The 17,261-nt window shown below is 54.7% G+C and overlaps 2 protein-coding genes across 13 annotated transcripts in view; both read left to right on the plus strand.

The window, feature by feature from the left end:
• The window catches only part of SPIRE2 (spire type actin nucleation factor 2), a 50,450-nt gene extending 36,058 nt beyond the window's left edge, over positions 1-14,392 (plus strand). For 2 of the 4 annotated variants that reach the window (XM_054455491.2, XM_054455490.2), the window contains exons 8-15: positions 1,654-1,823; positions 2,481-2,670; positions 4,027-4,139; positions 7,174-7,308; positions 7,492-7,559; positions 11,280-11,307; positions 12,646-12,761; positions 13,130-14,392. In XM_054455491.2, coding sequence (XP_054311466.1) covers positions 1,654-1,823; positions 2,481-2,670; positions 4,027-4,139; positions 7,174-7,308; positions 7,492-7,559; positions 11,280-11,307; positions 12,646-12,761; positions 13,130-13,352 — 1,043 coding nt within the window. In that variant the 3' untranslated portion in view covers positions 13,353-14,392. Of the gene's footprint in view, positions 1-1,653; positions 1,824-2,480; positions 2,671-4,026; positions 4,140-7,173; positions 7,309-7,491; positions 7,560-10,009; positions 10,276-11,279; positions 11,308-12,645; positions 12,762-13,129 lie in introns of those variants that run through there. The other 2 variants (XM_054455493.2, XM_063654613.1) reach the window with 2 other exon arrangements.
• A 1,569-nt stretch (positions 14,393-15,961) lies between these two features.
• TCF25 (transcription factor 25) overlaps positions 15,962-17,261 on the plus strand; it is a 35,263-nt gene continuing 33,963 nt past the window's right edge. For 3 of the 9 annotated variants that reach the window (XM_054455482.2, XM_054455483.2, XM_054455488.2), the window contains exon 1: positions 16,466-16,993. In XM_054455482.2, coding sequence (XP_054311457.2) covers positions 16,466-16,993 — 528 coding nt within the window. Of the gene's footprint in view, positions 16,994-17,261 lie in introns of all 9 variants that reach the window. The other 6 variants (XM_063654611.1, XM_063654612.1, XM_054455484.2 and 3 more) reach the window with 4 other exon arrangements.

Below are 17,261 nucleotides of genomic sequence, written 5' to 3' on the forward strand. Positions count from 1 at the left end.
ATAAACTCCTGGGCTCAAGTGATCTGCCCATCTCGGCCTCCCAAAATGCTGGCATTACAGGTGTGAACCACTGCACCTGGCCAAAAATAAAAAATTTTGAGGCTGGGCTTAGTAGCTCATGCCTTGTAATCCCAGCACTTTGGGAGGCTGAGGTGGGAGGATCACTTGAGCCCAGGAGTTCGAGACCAGCCTGGGCAATATAGTGAGACCTCATCTCTGCCAAAAATTTCAAAGAAAAATTAGCCAGGTATGGTGGGACATGGCTGTAATCCCAGGTACTCCAGGGGCCGAGGTGGGAGGATTGCTTGAGCCCGAGAGGTTGATGCTGCAGTGAGCCATGATTGCACCACTGCCCTCTAGACTGGGTGACAGAGTGAGACCTAGTTTCAAAAAAAAAAAAAAAAAATCACTTTTTATGCCTCTCATTAGAAACTTTACAAGGCCATTGGAATTTCCTATGTCTTTTTTTTTGAGACAGGGTCTCGCTCTGTCACCCTGGCTGGAGTGCAGTGGCACCATGATAGCTCACTGCAGCCTCAACCTCTCGGGCTCAAGCAATCCTCCCACCTCAGCCTCTCGAGTAGCTGTGACGACAGGCATGCATCACCACGCCCGGCTAATTTTTGTGTTTTTTGCAGAGACAGGGTCTCACTCTGTTGCCCAGGCTGGTGTTGAACTTGCGGGCTCAAGTGATCCTTCTGCCTCAGCTTCCCCAAGTGCTGGGATTACAGGTGTGAGCCACCACGCCTTGCCTAATGTGATATTGTACCCTGTTATCCTGGTCTTGGCCTGTATTTGCCACTCTATATAGTTTACAATAGTATGACATATTTCAGCATTTAGAAGAAAAATAGAATAAAAGCAAATTTTTTCAATGTTTTTCGTTTCTTTTCCTTTTTTTTTTTTTTGAGACGGAGTTTCGCTCTTTTTGCCCAGGTTGGAGTGCGGTGGCGTGATCTCAGCTCACTGCAACCTCCACCTCCCAGGTTCAAGCGATTCTCCTGCCTCAGCCTCCTGGGTAGCTGGGACTACAGATGTGCACCACCACATGCAGCTAATTTTGTATTTTTAGTAGAGACGGGGTTTCTGCATGTTGGTCAGGCTGGTCTCAAACTCTTGACCTCAGGTGATCCACCCGCATCGGCCTCCCAAAGTGCTGGGATTACAGGCGTGAGCCACCGCGCCCAGCCTAGTTCCTCTTTTTTTTTTTTTTCCTGAGACGGAGTCTCGCTCTGTTGCCCAGGCTGGAGTGCAGTGGCGCGGTCTCGGCTCACTGCAAGCCCCGCCTTCTGGGTTCACGCCATTCTCCTGCCTCAGCTTCCTGAGTAGCTGGGACTACAGGCGCCCGCCACCATGCCCGGCTAATTTTTTTTGTATTTTTTAGTAGAGACGGGGTTTCACCATGTTAGCCAGGATGGTCTCGATCTCCTGACCTCGTGATCCACCCACCTCAGCCTCCCAAAGTGCTGAGATTACAGGCGTGAGCCACTGTGCCCGGCCTAGTTCCTCATTTTTTTAAATGGCTGGCTAGCCCTCAGTTTCCCCTTCTGCAAAGCCAGGGAATTAAGCCAGCTGGTGCACACAAAGCTGTCAGCTCCTGCCTGCCGTCTCCCCATTCACTGGCCCGTCCTGCCTCGGCTCCTGTCTCCCCAGGGTTTGGCTCTCTGCCCTGCATCCTCAACGCCTGCTCTGGAGATGCCAAGTCCACCTCCTGCATCAACCTGTCGGTCACAGATGCTGGGGGCAGCGCCCAGCGCCCGCGGCCCCGCGTGCTGCTCAAGGCGCCCACCTTGGCCGAAATGGAAGAGATGAACACATCTGAGGTCAGAACCCATGGAGATTCCTGAAAAGAGACCAGGAATGGGAGGATGGGGGCCAAGGAAGTGAGAAGGGCTAAGCTAAGCCGGGGGCAGCAGCGACTGCGGTGTCTCCTGTCCAGGGGCCCTCCCTTGAAACTGACGTCCTGCCCTAGGAGGAGGCCTGTGGGGCTCGGGGACCCTGCCATCTTGGCCACTCAGAAGGGTGACTGGGAGAGGGCCTGGGCTGCCTCCTCCCACAGACGATGGAAGGCTGACCGCGGAAGTGCCTCGCTGTCCCAGGCCCCGGAAACTGAGCCCCCCGCTAGTTGATGTGAAAAGGTGGACCCAGCGAGGCTCCCTGCCCACCCTGGCTGCCCTGTGAATGAGACGCTCCTCTCTTCACAGGAAGGGCTGGTGATGTCCTTGTTGGGGGCCATCCCAAAGGGCTCTGCCTCCATCTGACACTAGACCTGTCCCTTTCCGGAAGTCCTGGGGAAGGGCTTGGTTATTCGGGCGCTTGCCATGAACTGTCCAGAGGCGGGCAGGCTGGGAAGTGGGTGGAGGCTGCCCCACATCGCAGCAGACCCTGCGGCACCCCTGGGTCCTTTGCTTCAGTCCAGGCATGGGCAGGAGGCACTGGTGGGCATTGTCAGGGCAGGGCCGCATCTGGTGTGTCCACAGGAAGAAGAGTCTCCGTGTGGGGAGGTGATGCTGAAACGGGACCGCTCCTTCTCAGAGCATGACCTGGCCCAGCTCCGAAGTGAGGTGGCCTCTGGCCTGCAGTCGGCCACCCAGCCCCCAGGAGGGACGGAGCCACCACGGCCCCGAGCTGGCAGCGCGCATGCATGGAGGCCCAGCCCCCGAGACCAGGGCAAGTGCTGCTTCTCACCCCCGTACCCCCCTTTGCCCCCACCCTGATCCATCCTGTGGGCACCATCCCTCCACCTCAGCCCACGTCTTCCTGAGCAGGCAGCTCCCAGGGACCCAGGGAGCTCGTGCCTGCAAGACGGCACCACCTCAGGCAGGCATCTCCCTTTTTTTAACTTGAAAACTTCTTATTAAGTAATGAATATTTATTATAAAAATATTTTTTAATATTTAAAAAGAATTCCCATGATTCTATTACCTGGACATAGTTAACATTGGGATATAGAAAAATAGCTAACTAGATGAGTGATAGATGCTTCTAGTCCTCTGAGAAGGGAGCCGTGTGTCCATGGGGAGCCGGCTGGGCTCGCAGCACATGGCTCTGGAACCTGAGCCATGATTCCTTCAACTCCTTTTCACGCTGCTGAGCACAGAACGATTCTTGCTGGCTGTGCAGAGCTGGTCCTACCACCATGAGAGCTGAACTTTACAGAGAGCCCTCGCGACTCAGGGTTCTTGACACCCCACCCACCACATCCCACCAGGCACGGCCAGGCCTCCTTGTCTGCCTGTGAGGCCAAAGTCTTGGGACAATCGCGTTTGGTGCTTATGGCTCCCTTCCCAGTGTTAAGAGGTCCAGGCCAGGCCATTTCCAAACCTCACACTTAACCTAGGTCTTCCCCACCTGGAGCTGTGCCTCAGCCTCTTGGAGTTGGTGGAGGGAGGGAGGTCGACCCCCAGCTCCAGTGTGAGGTGTGGACTGTAGGAGGAGGGTCCTGCCCGACGCATCTGTAGTCTGCCTCACTGGTGCTGTGGGACTGCCCATGGCAGCTCGTTCTGGGGCTCAGACACGGGGACCCTTCAGGGGTACTGTGGACCCTCTATACCACATGGGCCCCAGTGAATGTCCTCATGTTGGAGCCACACTCTTCGCTTTTTTCTTCTTCGCTTTTTGAGACAAGGTCTTGCTCTGCTGCCCAGGCTGGAGTGCAGAGGCACCATTATAGCTCACTGCAGCCTTGACCTCCTGGGCTCAAGCAATCCTCCCGCCTCAGCCTCCTGAGTAGCTAGGACTACCGACGTGTTTCACGATGCCTGCCTAACTTTTATATTTTTCTATAGAGATGAGGGTCTCGCTACGTTGCCCAGGGTGGTCTCGAGCTCCTAGGCTCAAGGTTCCACCCGCCTCGGCCTTCTAAGTGCTAGAACTGCCCGTGTAGCTACTGCGCGGCCGCTTCTCCACTTGACCTTTTGCTTGGTTCCCCTGGAGCCCTCCGCCATCTCTGTCATCCCCTCGGCACTGTCCTCTTTACCTCAGCTCCTGCCAGGCAGTCCTGATGGAGCCTCTGCTCTCCCCCAGGTACCTGTCCCGCGAGTGTCTCTGACCCCAGCCACCCCCTACTCAGCAACCGGGGCTCCTCGGGGGACAGACCCGAGGCCTCCATGACCCACGACGCCAAACACCTGTGGCTGGTGAGTGAGGGTGCGATTGTCGTCCAGGGCGGCCCAGGGGACGTCTTTGCACCCACCTTCCCGCCGCCAGCCAGGTCTTGGGGATGGGTCTGAGCACGTGTCTGGGAGGGGCGTGGTCTGAGCACCTGTCTAGGGACTGTAGTGTGAGCACCTGTCTGGGGGATGTGGCCTGAGCGCCTGCCTGAGGGGGCGTGGCCTGAGCGTCCGTCTGGCGGGGCGTGGTTTGAACATCGGGGTACCAGTGGTGGAGCTGCTGGTCTGGGGCCGTGGTCTCTGCTGCCGCCTGCTGGGGCCGAACCGCACTGCACTGCGGCCCCGGAGCCTGGTCCCTAATTGAAGGAGGGTTCAGTGTGGGGTTAGGGCAGACAGTGAACCTGCGCGCCCTGTGCCTGGAGGTCAGTGTGAGGGGGGTTCACTTGGTCGAGACCTTGACTCTGGCCGTGACGCCGCCACGGTACTGCTCAGCCCCTCTGCCCTCGGTTTCTTATCTGACCTGTAATTGTGAAGAGCTCACCTTTGCTGACATCTTGAGGCCCACGTGGACCTGAGTTCTGGTGCAGGATTTAATCAACTGAGGTAAGGGGAGTGTGCAGCCCGTGGGCCACGGTGGCAGCATGCAGGTGTTGGAGGGATGTGAACGGTGTGGTTGCTGTCACTATTTGAGGTTTTATCCAGAGGCTCAGATGAGAACAGATGTTAAAATGCTTTGAGAACTACGAGCCTTATATAAATGCAAGGCACTGTGCGTATCCCCACCGAAACGCAGGGCTCGTCCTGTTAGTCTAGGTCGTATCCCACTGAAACGCAGAGCTCGTCCCATTAGTCTAGGTCGTATCCCACTGAAACGCAGGGCTCGTCCCGTTAGCCTAGGTCGTATCCCCACCGAAACGCAGGGCTCGTCCCGTTAGCCTAGGTCGTATCCCCACCGAAACGCAGGGCTCGTCCCGTTAGCCTAGGTCGTATCCCACTGAAACGCAGGGCTCGTCCCGTTAGTCTAGGTCGTATCCCACTGAAACGCAGGGCTTGTCCTGTTAGTCTAGGTCGTGTCCCCACCGAAACGCAGAGCTTGTCCTGTTAGCCTAGGTCGTATCCCACCAAAACGCAGGGCCTGCCCCGTTAGCCTAGGATTAGCTATGTATCACTGCATCAAAAGTTACCTCAAAATGCAGCATCTTAAAATAACAAGCATATATTATCTCACACAGTTTCTGAGGGTTGGGACTCTGGCAGTGTCTTAGCTGTGTGTCTCTGGCTCAGGGTCTTTCATGAGGCTGCAGTTAGGATGGCAGTGGGGTCTGCATCTCGACTGAAGGCTCAAATGGGGGCTGGAGGAGCCGCTTGAAGTGGCGTCCTCACCCAGCTGTGAGCAGGAGGCGTGAGTCCCTTGCTGTGTAGGCCTCTCTCGGGCTGCTTGGGGATCCCCACAGCGTGGCGGCTGGCGTCCGCCAGAGCACGTGGTTCAAGAGTGAGCGCAGTGAAAGCCACTGAGTATTTATGACCAAGTCCAGCAGTGCCACATTGTCCCAACTCATTAGGAGTGAGTCACTAAGTCCAGCCTATTCTCAATGGGAGGGAGGGAATTAAGGCCCACTTCTTTTTTTTTTTTTTGAGACAGAGTCTGGCTCTGTCGTCCAGGCTGGAGTGCAGTGGCGCCATCTCAGCTCACTGCAAGCTCCGCCTCCCAGGTTCACACCATTCTCCTGCCTCAGCCTCCCGAGTAGCTGGGACTACAGGCGCCCACCACGACACCCGGATAATTTTTTGTATTTTTAGTAGAGACAGGCTTTCACTATGTTAGCCAGGATGGTCTCGATCTCCTGACCTCGTGATCCGCCCGCCTCGGCCTCCCAAAGTGCTGGGATCACAGGCGTGAGCCACCGCGCCCGGCCAAGGCCCACTTCTTAAGGAATTAGAGGACGCATTTAAGATGACCACAGGTCACATGAGTGGTTCTTTAGCTCTGAAGTCTCAGAAGTGCTTTCTGAAGGGGGGCTACTGAGCAGCACAGAACCTGGCCTTCCATCTGCCCTGGGCTCACAGCCTCACCGGGGGAGCAGGCGGCTGTTCTCTGTGCCTGACGTGAGGTCTCCTGGCCCTGGCCACGGACGTTGTTAGCGTAACATCTGTGACATCTGAGGTGAATTGTTCAGATGGAAACAGCACTATCAGGCAATTGGCAACAGAAGCCCAAAGCCCTGGGTGCCTCAGGTCAGAGTGAGGAAGGAATGCAAGGCCCCAGCTCCCCCCAGTGCCAGGAGCATGTGTTCACAGCTTTAGACAGGACAACCCACTGCAAATCCAAAGCAGAAAACATGGTCCAACTCCATCTGTGGCACCTTCATAGATGGTGCCCACCTGCCTTGGCAGTGATGACCGACACTGCGAATGCTGTGCTGGCACTGTGTTTAAGGGCTTTAACTGAATCATCTTGATGGAGCTGAAATCCAGCCCCATTTTACAGAAGAGAAAACTGAGGCTTAGAGAGATCAGGTGTCAAATTCTATGCCAAGCACAGGGAAGCAAAAACAGGACACACTCAACATAATGTGGCCCCAGGAATCAGTGGCCAGGACACGGGAGGTGTGCTGAGTGCAGATAGGCAGATGCAAGCTGAGCCCCAGGAGTGAGGTGGCCTGTTGGAGGGTCCTGGACCTTCCAGAAAAGAGGACATCAGCTGCTCAGGGAGGGAAGATTTGAGATGGACTCTGGCTGGTGTGGATCAGCCCATGGTGTGTTTGCAGGCAGGGACAACTTGAACAAACATGGGCTGAGGGGAGTTTGTGTGGAGCGTGGCCAGTGAAGGCTGGGCTGGCTGGCAGGGTCCGCTGGTCATGGGAGGCCTGGCCTGCAGCAGCAGGGCCCATCAGAGACATGGGGATGGATGGCTGATGGACAAGATGGCTGACGGACAGCGTTTTAGAAGGTCGCAGGCTTGTCTAGGCTGAGGCCAGGGAGGGTTAGGGTCCTCAGGGAAGGAGAGTAAGCTAGGGGAGCCTCCTGCTTAGAAGACTTTCTACCTGAGGCCGTCCCCTAGGAGTTTAGCCACCCCGTGGAAAGCCTGGCGCTGACCGTGGAAGAGGTGATGGACGTGCGCCGTGTGCTGGTGAAGGCCGAGATGGAAAAGTTTTTGCAGAACAAGGAGCTCTTCAGCAGTCTGAAGAAGGGGAAGGTGAGGCTGCCTAGACGTGGGGCTACGCTCTTGCCCGCTGGGTCAGGGGCAGGTGCTGACAGGGCCAGATCCCAGGACTGTTTGCTCATGATCGGGTTGGGAGCCCTGAGGGGGCAGCAAGGACAGGGCGGGACCCCAGGGAGCTGTGGACAAAGCCGGGCTCTAACCAGTCTCTCCTGACAGATTTGCTGCTGCTGCCGGGCCAAGTTCCCGCTGTTCTCGTGGCCGCCCACCTGTCTCTTCTGCAAGAGGTGAGCCTTCCCTTTAGCTGTCAGTTCACAAGGGAAGGAGGAGGCGAGAAACCTCTGGGCAGTGCCGCCCACAGAACTTCCTGTGATTTCAGGAATGTTCTAGCATGTTCCATGGCTGATGAGTCCACAAGATATGGTTAGTATGAATGAGGAGTTAAATTTTAAATTTTATTTAAATTAAATTAAATTTAAATAGCTAAGCAACTCCCAGTTTCAGCCAAGATGGGGTATTAGGCATCTTCCACAGCCAAGAGCAAACAGGATGTGAAACAATGGTTTTCAAGACAGCAGGCCACAAAAAGGAAACACAACAGGGCAGGCCTGCCATCACCACAGTCATTGCCTGGAGAGTTTCTAGGTCATGAGCCACAGCTGCCAGAATCTCCGAATGGAGGAGGTAAAGCTGAGAATCTAGGGAGACCACAGCAGCTCGAGTTCACCGTGCAGAACTCCAGAGGAGAGGGCTGCACCGAGAAAGCCTCAGAGAAGGCCCCCATCTCTGAAGGAAATGACTGAAGGCTCCAGAACATTTATCCTAAAGCAGAGATTGGCAGACTATAGCCATGGGCCAAATCTGGTCCTCGGCCTGTTTTGCAAGTAAAGTCTCATTGGAACACAGCCACACCCATTTGTTACTCGCTCAGCCACGCCTGAAAGGTTTATTCTCTGGCCCTTTACACAAAAAATTTACCTTCCCTTGTTCTAAAGATCTGAAGGGACGGTGCTCAGGGCCAGGAATGAGTAACATCCGTTTCCACCAGCCACTGCCAGAAATGTCATAATTCACAGGGCACTAACTGGAATGCACACGAAGGCCTGGCCTCACTAACGTGGAGTAAGTAGCCCAAAGTGACTGTTGCTCCAGGCCTGAGTGATAAATCATAAAAGCAAGACCTGAAAGGATCAAACTGTTCACAAGTATCTTAACTGATTCTGAGAACAAAGCTCAAGAATAAGAATTTTTTAAAAAGCAACAAAAAAACAAACCAGTCCTCAGCAAGATAAAATGTCTGGCATGCAAAAAACAAGACAAAATTAATTACAGTGTATGGTGGGTTTTGTAACACATGTATAAGTAGCATTGATAACAACAGTTAGCATGAAGGTCAGGGAGAGGGGAAAATTGGAAGTATACTTTTTTTTCTTTTTTTTTTTGAGACGGAGTCTCGCTCTGTCGCCCAGGCTGGACTGCAGTGGCGCGACCTTGGCATACTGTAAGCTCCGCCTCCTAAGTTCACGCCATTCTCCTGCCTCAGCTTTTTGAGTACCTGGGACTGCAGGCGCCCGCCACCATGCCCAGCTAATTTTTTGTATTTTTAGTAGAGATGGGGTTTCACCATGTTAGCCAGGATGGTCTCGATCCCCTGACCTCAGGATCTGCCCGCCTCTGCCTCCCAAAGTGTTGGGATTACAGGCATGAGCCACCGCGCCTGGCTAGAAGTATACTATTTTAAGGTTCACTATGATAAGGTGAATCCCTATGATAAGGTATAGTAAGGTATTATACATGCTATACAAATATTACTTAAAGGTAGACTGTGATAAGTAAAAGATGTATACCATAAGTCCTAAAGCAACCACTAAAATCAAACAGTTACAGCTAATAAGCCAACAAAGGAGATAAGATGGAACCATAAAAAGTAATTAATCCAAAAAAAGGTACGAAAAGAAGAACAAAGAAATGAGTCAAAAAGAAAATAGCAAATGACAGCCTTAAACACAACTGTATCTAGCATCACATTAACTGTAAGTCATCCAAACGACCCAAGTAAAAGCTAGAGTTTCCCAGACTGAATAAAAAAGTAAGGCTGGGCCGGGCGCAGTGGCTCACACCTGTAATCCCAGCACTTTGGGAGGCCGAGGCAGGCAGATCACGAGATCAGGAGATTGAGACCATCCTGGCTAACACAGTGAAACCCCGTCTCTACTAAAAATACAAAAAATTAGCCGGGTGTGGTGGCGGGTGTCTATAGTCCCAGCTACTCGGGAGGCTGAGGCAGGAGAATTGCTTCAACCTGGGAGGTGGAGGGTGCAGTGAGCCGAGATCGCGCCACTGCACTCCAGACTGGGTGACAGAGCGAGACTGTCTCAAAAAAAAAAAAAAAAAAGGGTAAGGCTGGGTATGGTGGGTGTGGCAGCTCATGCCTATAATCCCAGCACTTTGGGAGGCTGAGGTGGGAGAATCACTTGAGCCAAGGAGGTCCAGGGTGCAGTGAGCTATGATGGTGTCACTGCACTCCAGCCTAGGTGACAGAGCAAGACCCTGTCCGGGAAAAAAAAAAAAAAATCACCTAATTTTATCTGTAAAATTATGTATATTTCTGTTGATCTATGCTTGGAAAAGCCTGGAGGATGGAAACCATTACTAGCAGGGATCATTTCTGAGGATGTGGTGTCTACATTTTAATTCTCTCATGTTTGAATTTTTTTTTTTTTTTTTTTTGAGATAGAGTTTCACTCTTGTTGCCCAGTCTGGAGTGCAATGCCGCGACCTCAGCTCACTGCTACCTCCGCCTCCCAGGTTCAAGTGATTCTCCTGCCTCAGCCTCCCGAGTAGCTGGGATTACAGGCATGTGCCACCACACCCGGCTAATTTTGTATTTTTAGTAGAGATGGGGTTTCTCCATGTTGGTCAGGCTGATCTCCAACTCCCGACCTCAGGTGATCGCCCACCTTGGCCTCCCAAAGTGCTGGGATTACAGGAGTGAGCCACCACGCCCAGCCTTGAATTTTTTTTTTTTTTTTTGAGATGGAGTCTTGCTCTGTTGCCCAGGCTGGAGTGCAGTGGCACGATCTCAGCTCACTGCAAGCTCCACCTCCCGGGTTCACGCCATTCTGCCTCAGCCTCCCGAGTAGCTGGAATTACAAGTGCCCGCCACCATGCCCGGCTAATTTTTTGTATTTTTAGTAGAGACGGGGTTTCACCATCTTGGCCAGGCCGATCTTGAACACCTGACCTCGTGATCCACCTGCCTTGGCCTCCCTAAGTGCTGGGATTACAGGCGTGAGCCATTGCGCCTGGCCAAGAGTGTGCAGTTTTTAAAGACCCTTGTAGGTTTTTGTTTTTAAACATTCCAAAAGTATGTGACCCATCATGCCTCAGTTCAGAAACAAAAATCTGCTTCAGAGGGACTTTTACCACCACTCAGTCCCCCAGGCTGGAGTGCAGTGGCGTGATCTCAGCTCACTGCAACCTCCACTTCCCAGGTTCATGCCATTCTCCTGTCTCAGCCCCCCAAGTAGCTGGGATTACAGGTGCCTGCTGCCATGCCCAACTAATTTTTGTATTTTTAGTAGAAACGAGGTTTCACCGTGTTGGTCAGGCTTGTCTCGAACTCCTGACCTCAGGTGATCCACCTGCCTTGGCCTCCCAAAGTGCTGGGATTACAGGTATAAGCTACCACGTCTGGCCCACCACCAGTATGTTTAAACCTTACTCTATATCCTACTGCTTGGCAATAGAAAACTTGGCAGGAGAAAACTCCTGGAGCCAACCTTTCTGAGAGAATGCTGAGGAGCACATGTATTTTGGGTGGATACCTAAGTATAAAGAAAAGCAAGATTTTGGAGTAAAATAAAGTACTGAAGTAACCAAGCATCAAGCAGAAGGCAAGGATGGTTTGAACTCGGATGCGTGGAGGCCGGGATGCGACTGTTTCTCAGCTGTCTGTTTGTGGGCTTCCTCCCTGCTGATGCTGCATTTCCTCTGTTCCCTTCCAGAGCTGTCTGCACTTCCTGTAGCATAAAGGTGAGGACCATGTGGGATCTCTGGGGTCTGAGCAAGGTAGATGAGGGGCTCCACTGGCTTTGATTGGATGTGTTGGATGATACTGCCCCCACCAGGCACCTCATCCATTTCCTTTCAGGTAGAATCCATTCCTATACTTTCCAAGATAGTGTGCAGTTTTTAAAGACCCTTACAGGTTTTTGTTTTTAAACATTCCATGTTAGTAGCCTCGTGCCAAAAAACCCTTCACTTCCCCTCTAAAAGTCCTACCTTCTTACATTCTGTAACTTTTTGGGTGTTTTAGGAGGGCCTTCTTATTGCAGTTGGGGTGTGTGCTTATGTGCAGGTGCACAGAGGTAAAGGGATCCTAACATTTAAAAGTATGTCAGCTGGGCACGGTGGCTCACACCTGTAATCCCAGCGTTTTGGGAGGCCGATGAGGCTGGCAGACCACTTGAGACCAGCCTGGCCAACATGGTGAAACCCCATCTCTACTAAAAATACAAAAAAATTAGCTGGGCGTGGTGGCGCACGCCTGTAATCCCAGCTACTCAGGAGGCTGAGGCAGGAGAATCACTTGAACCTGGGAGGTGGAGGCCACAGTGAGCTATGATTGTGCCACTGCACTACGGCCTGGGTGACAGAGACTCCGTCTCAAAAAGATAAAATACAAATAAAAGTATGTCACCAGCCAGGCGCGGTGGCTCAGGCCTGCAGTTCCTGCACTTTGGGAGGCTGAGGTGGGAGGATCTCTTGAACCTAGAAGTTCAAGGCTGCAGTGAGTATGGCTGTGCCTCTGCACTCCAGCCTGGGCAGCAGAGCAAGACTTGTGTCTTCAAAAAAAATATATATATATATTATATATATGTTACCTATCAGGCCTCAGTTCAGAAGCAAGACTCTGCTTAGGGAGTACTTTTACTACCACTATTTTTAAATCTTACTCTACATCCTGCCACTTGGCAATGGAAAAACTTCCACCTCATCCATGTTAAATGTTGATTATGTGCAGGGCATGGTGGCAGGTCCTGCATGGTATAAAAAGGGATGGTTCTTGCCCTCTAAGAAGCCCCTGTCCAGATGTGCAGGAAATACGGCAGGTCCCGTATGGTATAAAAAGGGACGGTTCTTGTCCTCTAAGAAGCCCCGTCCAGATGTGCAGCAAGCAGGAATCCCGTGCCAGTCTTCAGCCAAAAGGCACAGAGGAGACATCGGAGAGCGCAGGGACAGAGAATATTCTCCAGGCAGCTCTGGCTGCCACACAGGTCTCAGATTGGGGAGGGAGGTCCCCTAGCACTGAGTGTAGCTGAATGTCTCCGTGGTGATGCCTGGTTCATACCTCTTCCCTCTGTGCTGCAGATGAAGATGCCTTCTAAGAAGTTTGGACACATCCCTGTCTACACACTGGGCTTTGAGAGTCCTCAGAGGGTATCAGCTGCCAAAACCGCGCCAATCCAGAGAAGAGACATCTTTCAGTGCGTTCTTTGCCTTGCTGCTGACGTCACTGTGGTGGTCGGGCGTGAAGAGGAACTTGGGAGCTGGGGTGGAGGGAGCCGGCTTTGTCTGTTTGCTAGGACACCCCAAGGAAATGGAAATCCAAGGCAGAGACAGATCGTGGTGTAGGGCTCTGGGAGGCTGAGCAGTATGAGATGGAAACTGGACTTGGGTGGTCAGGGAACAGGCTTTGCTGAGATGAACACTGCTAGCTGTGTTTGTTGCCTGAGGGCCAAGGGAAGGCCTAGGGTGAAAGGTAGCCAGGAGGGGGCTGTGGGATGCACAAGCAGGGAGGGGGTGTGGCACCCTGGCTGGCTCCTCTGCCTGAGCGCCCTCTCCCGCTCCCCAGGTCTCTGCAAGGGCCACAGTGGCAGATCGTGGAGGAGGCGTTCCCCCACATCTACTCCCACGGCTGTGTCCTGAAGGATGTCTGCAGTGAGTGCACCAGCTTTGTGGCAGATGTGGTGCATTCCAGCCGCAAGAGCGTGGACGTCCTCAACACTACGCCACGACGCAGTCGCCAGACCCAATCCCTCTACATCCCTAACACCAGGACTCTTGACTTCAAATGACAGCCCCAGGTGGCCAGGCCTCCAGGAGGCACCAGGCAGGCCCTGTATCAGGCTAGGACGCTCTGAGCTGTGCATGTACATATATACATATATAGATACGTTTATAATATATACATACAGCCTATATATTTATATACACTGTTTCTTGGCCCCAGAGCTCACTTGGGTTCAGGCGCACTTCAGAGCCCTCCCTGGGGGAGGCTGTTTCTTCTCAGGATTCCTTGCCAGGGAGGAAACGGGGTGGGTTTTCTCACTGAGGAGAGAAAGCAGAAAGTTCTAGATCCTGGCACAGACTGCATCCCATGTTCCCATTCTCTTCTCCGTCCCCAGGAATGAGAACGGCAGTTTCCCCTCCCCAGTGGAAGTCCAGGTGGGGATAGGGTATCTTGGCTCCCAGCTGGACCAGAGCGCCCTGCTTGCCTCTGCTCTCCCTTTGTGGGGACTCAGGCAGCAGAGGCATCTGGAAAGTCTCTGAGTGGGCAGGGTCCTCCTGGGAGGCACCTCCACCTCTGTTTGAAAGGTCTGGCCAGGCGTGGTGGCTTATGCCTGTAATCCCAGCACTTTGGGAGGCCGAGGAGGGAGGATCACCTGAGGTCAGGAGTTTGAGACCAGCCTGGCCAACATGATAAAATGTCGTCTCTACTGAAAATGCAAAAATTAGCCAGGTGTAGTGGCAGGAGCCTGTTAATCCCAGCTACGCGGGAGGCTGAGGCAGGAGAATCGCTTGAACCCGGGAGGTGGAGGTTGCAGTGAGCTGAGATTGCGCCACTGCACTCCAGCCTGGGCAACAGAGGGAGAGTCTGTCTCAAAAAAAAAAAAAGGTCCATGCCAAGCTGCTCCCCGCCCTTTCCCTTTCCCTGGGGTCCAAACCACATGTGTCCTGCCTCTCCTGGCCCTACCACATTCTGGTGCTGTCCTCACTCGCCCCTGGCCCAGAGGCTCCTGAAGATGCTGGGTGGTCCCTGCACAGGGAGGAGCAGCTCTGTAAATCTGTGCACATGGTCACTCTTGGCCTAATAAAGGTCTCACAGGCTTCTGTCGGATGTGCGCTGAGGATTCACCCAGCATGGCATGTTCTCCCAAGGTTGAAGCTGGGCTTGAGGGGCCACCTGCCTTCCAGGACGAGGAAAGGCCTCCTGGCTTAGCACAGTCAGGTGCCCACCAGGCAAGGAGGGCTCCAGGCCTGCTCTGTCCACGCAGCCCTGGCTGCCTCTACCAGCTTCGTGGTCCTGGCCACCACAGTCAGGGCTGCATGCGGACGGCACAGACTACTGCCCATCAGCTCCTCTGGCCACACCTGCTGGCCTGGGGGGCACTTTGGTCTCATTTCCCAGATCCCTATTCTTGTTCTCCAGGGAGAGGATTCACAGGGGCAGGAGGTGTGACTGCAGGCTCTAGACAGGCCCTGTGCCGAGTGCTGTCTGCTCACCTTCGCCCGGCTCAGCCTGTTACAGGGCCCTGCCCTGCTCCTCCGTGATGTTCTGCCGTCATCTCATCTTACAGATGAGGGAACTGACGCTCAACAAGGTCAAAGAATTTGGCCAAAGATACACAGCTCACCCAAGAACTTTGACTCCAGGCTGTAATGCTGGCCGTGGGGCCTGGAAGTCAGAAGGGACAGTACTTGTAGTAACTGATGGGCCTGTAGGAGAAAATACTCCTGTCAGCTGGGGTCCAGGAAATCCAAACACACAAAATTAGAGCCCCCAGTAAAAATAGCCAGCTTCTAGCACATGTGTAAGCACTTCACGGACTCTCTGGCCTGTATTTTTATTCCTGTTTAAAAATAAGAAAACAGGCACAGAGAGGGTCAGCGATCTCCTCCGGTCACCCAGCCAACAATAAGCTAATGTGTAGTGCTTGGTAAGGACGACGGTTGTTCTGGTTCTATGGGGGCTCACACTCCCTATCATGGGGAGACTGGGTTGTAATTCATACAGGAACACTTGGAAATGAAAGCCCATGTTAAAATCCTAACCCACGGCAGGTGAAGTGGCTCACACCTGTAATCCCAGCACTTTTGGAGGGTGAGGTGGGCAGATCACTTGAGGTCAGGAGTTCGAGACCAGCCTGGCCAACATGGTGAAACCCCATCTGTACTAAGAGTACAAAAATTAGCCGGGCATGGTGGGGCATGCCCTGTAGTCCCAGCTACTCGGGAGGCTAAGGCAGGAGAATTGCTTGAGCCTGGGAGATGGAGGTTGCAGTGAGCCGAGATTGCGCTACTGCACTCCAGCCTGGGCAACAGAGCAAGACCTCATCTCAGAAAATAAAATAAAACCCTAACCCATCCTGGGAGGGGCCAGGCCGGCCCACCAGGGCTGCTTCCTGGGCTCATGAAGCCGCGGTAAGTCGGGCAGGAGGCTGCTGGCGCCTGTCTTCTCTGTGCCCTCCTGCCCCCATGTCCCCAACCCCAGGCACAGGAAGCTGTGCCGTCCGCCCACTGAACCGAGCACTGTCTCAGCCTCATCTACTTTATTTTTTTCATTTTTTTGAGACAGGGTCTGGCTCTGTCACCCAGGCTGGAGTGCAGTGGCGCGATCTCGGCTCACTGCAGCCTCAGCCTCCCGAATAGCTGGGATTACAGGCATGCGCAGCCACGCCCAGCTAATTTTTGTGTTTTTAGTAGAGACTGTTTCACCATGTTGCCCAGGCTGGTCTCGAATTCCTGACCTCAGGTGATTCGCCCACCTCGACCTCCCAAAGTGCTGGGATTACAAGCGTGAGCACCGCGCCCGGTCCTTAGATCGTGACAAACGCGGGTGGCCTGTCCCAGAACTGTCAGAACCACTGTCCCTAAGGAGGCCTCAGGCGGGCAGTGAGGGCCGCGTCCCTCAGTGGTGCTCGAGGGGCGGCGGCTCCAGGCCAGGGCAGAGGCGGGCATCGACGGCTAGATCACTCGAATGACACCGTGACACGAAAAGGACCAACTAGCAACGTCCGAGACGCAGCTGAAATGCTCCAGGCACGGTGCGGGGACAGGCCCTGGCGGGCCGAACGTGGCTGAGGGTTCCAGGCTACACGGATGGGCAAGGCCGGGCAGGGCCGACTGTCGCCGGCTGCGCGCCCCCTACCCCGAATCAAAGCCCGTCATCCCCACGGGGCACCTCTACATGCCCGGTGCCCATGGCGCGCAGGCACCCAGCTCTCCCGAGACCTGGCCCGGACCCACCGGAGCCGGCCCAGACGCCGCCACTGAAGCGCGGAAGTTCCGGAGAGTCGCGACGCGCAGGCGCCACACGCCAGGCCCCGCCCCCACCCCTCGCGCCAAGAGTGCGCAGGCGCCGCAGCCAGCTCCCCCGCCCCGCCACCCCCGCGCCAGGAGTGCGCAGGCGCCGCAGCCAGCTCCCCCGCCCCCCACCCCGCGCCAGGAGTGCGCAGGCGCGCCGACCGCCGAGTTTTCTGCGCTTCCTTCTCCCTCTCTCCAGCCGTCGTGGTCGTTCGGTCCTATGTCGCGCCGGGCCCTCCGGAGGCTGAGGGGGGAACAGCGTGGCCAGGAGCCCCTCGGGCCCGGCGCCCTGCAGTTCGATCTCCGTGATGACGATGACGCGGAAGAAGAAGAGCCCAAGCGGGAGCTTGGTGTCTGGCGCCCCGGGGGTGCACGGAAGGAGGGCGTCCGAGTCAACAACCGCTTCGAGTTGGTGAGGAGCGCGGCGGCCCGGGTGGGGGCGGGGTGGCCCGTGACGTTGTGGGGCGGGGCGAGCGTCCAGTCGGGTCGGGGAGCCGGGGTCGTGATGCCAGGGGTGGGAAGGGTGACGTGGGTCCCAGCTGCAGTGGGGAGGGCGGGGCCGTGCGTCGCGGCCAGGGCGACGCGGGTGGGCGGTGGCGTGGGGTCAAGACGGCGGGCCGCGGAGTTAAATTCGGTTCTAACCCCGGTGAGGTGGGCGGGGCTGAGGGATGGGGCGGGGC

Source organism: Pongo pygmaeus, chromosome 18, assembly GCF_028885625.2.
Source record: "Pongo pygmaeus isolate AG05252 chromosome 18, NHGRI_mPonPyg2-v2.0_pri, whole genome shotgun sequence".
Taxonomy (NCBI): Eukaryota; Metazoa; Chordata; class Mammalia; order Primates; family Hominidae; genus Pongo; species Pongo pygmaeus.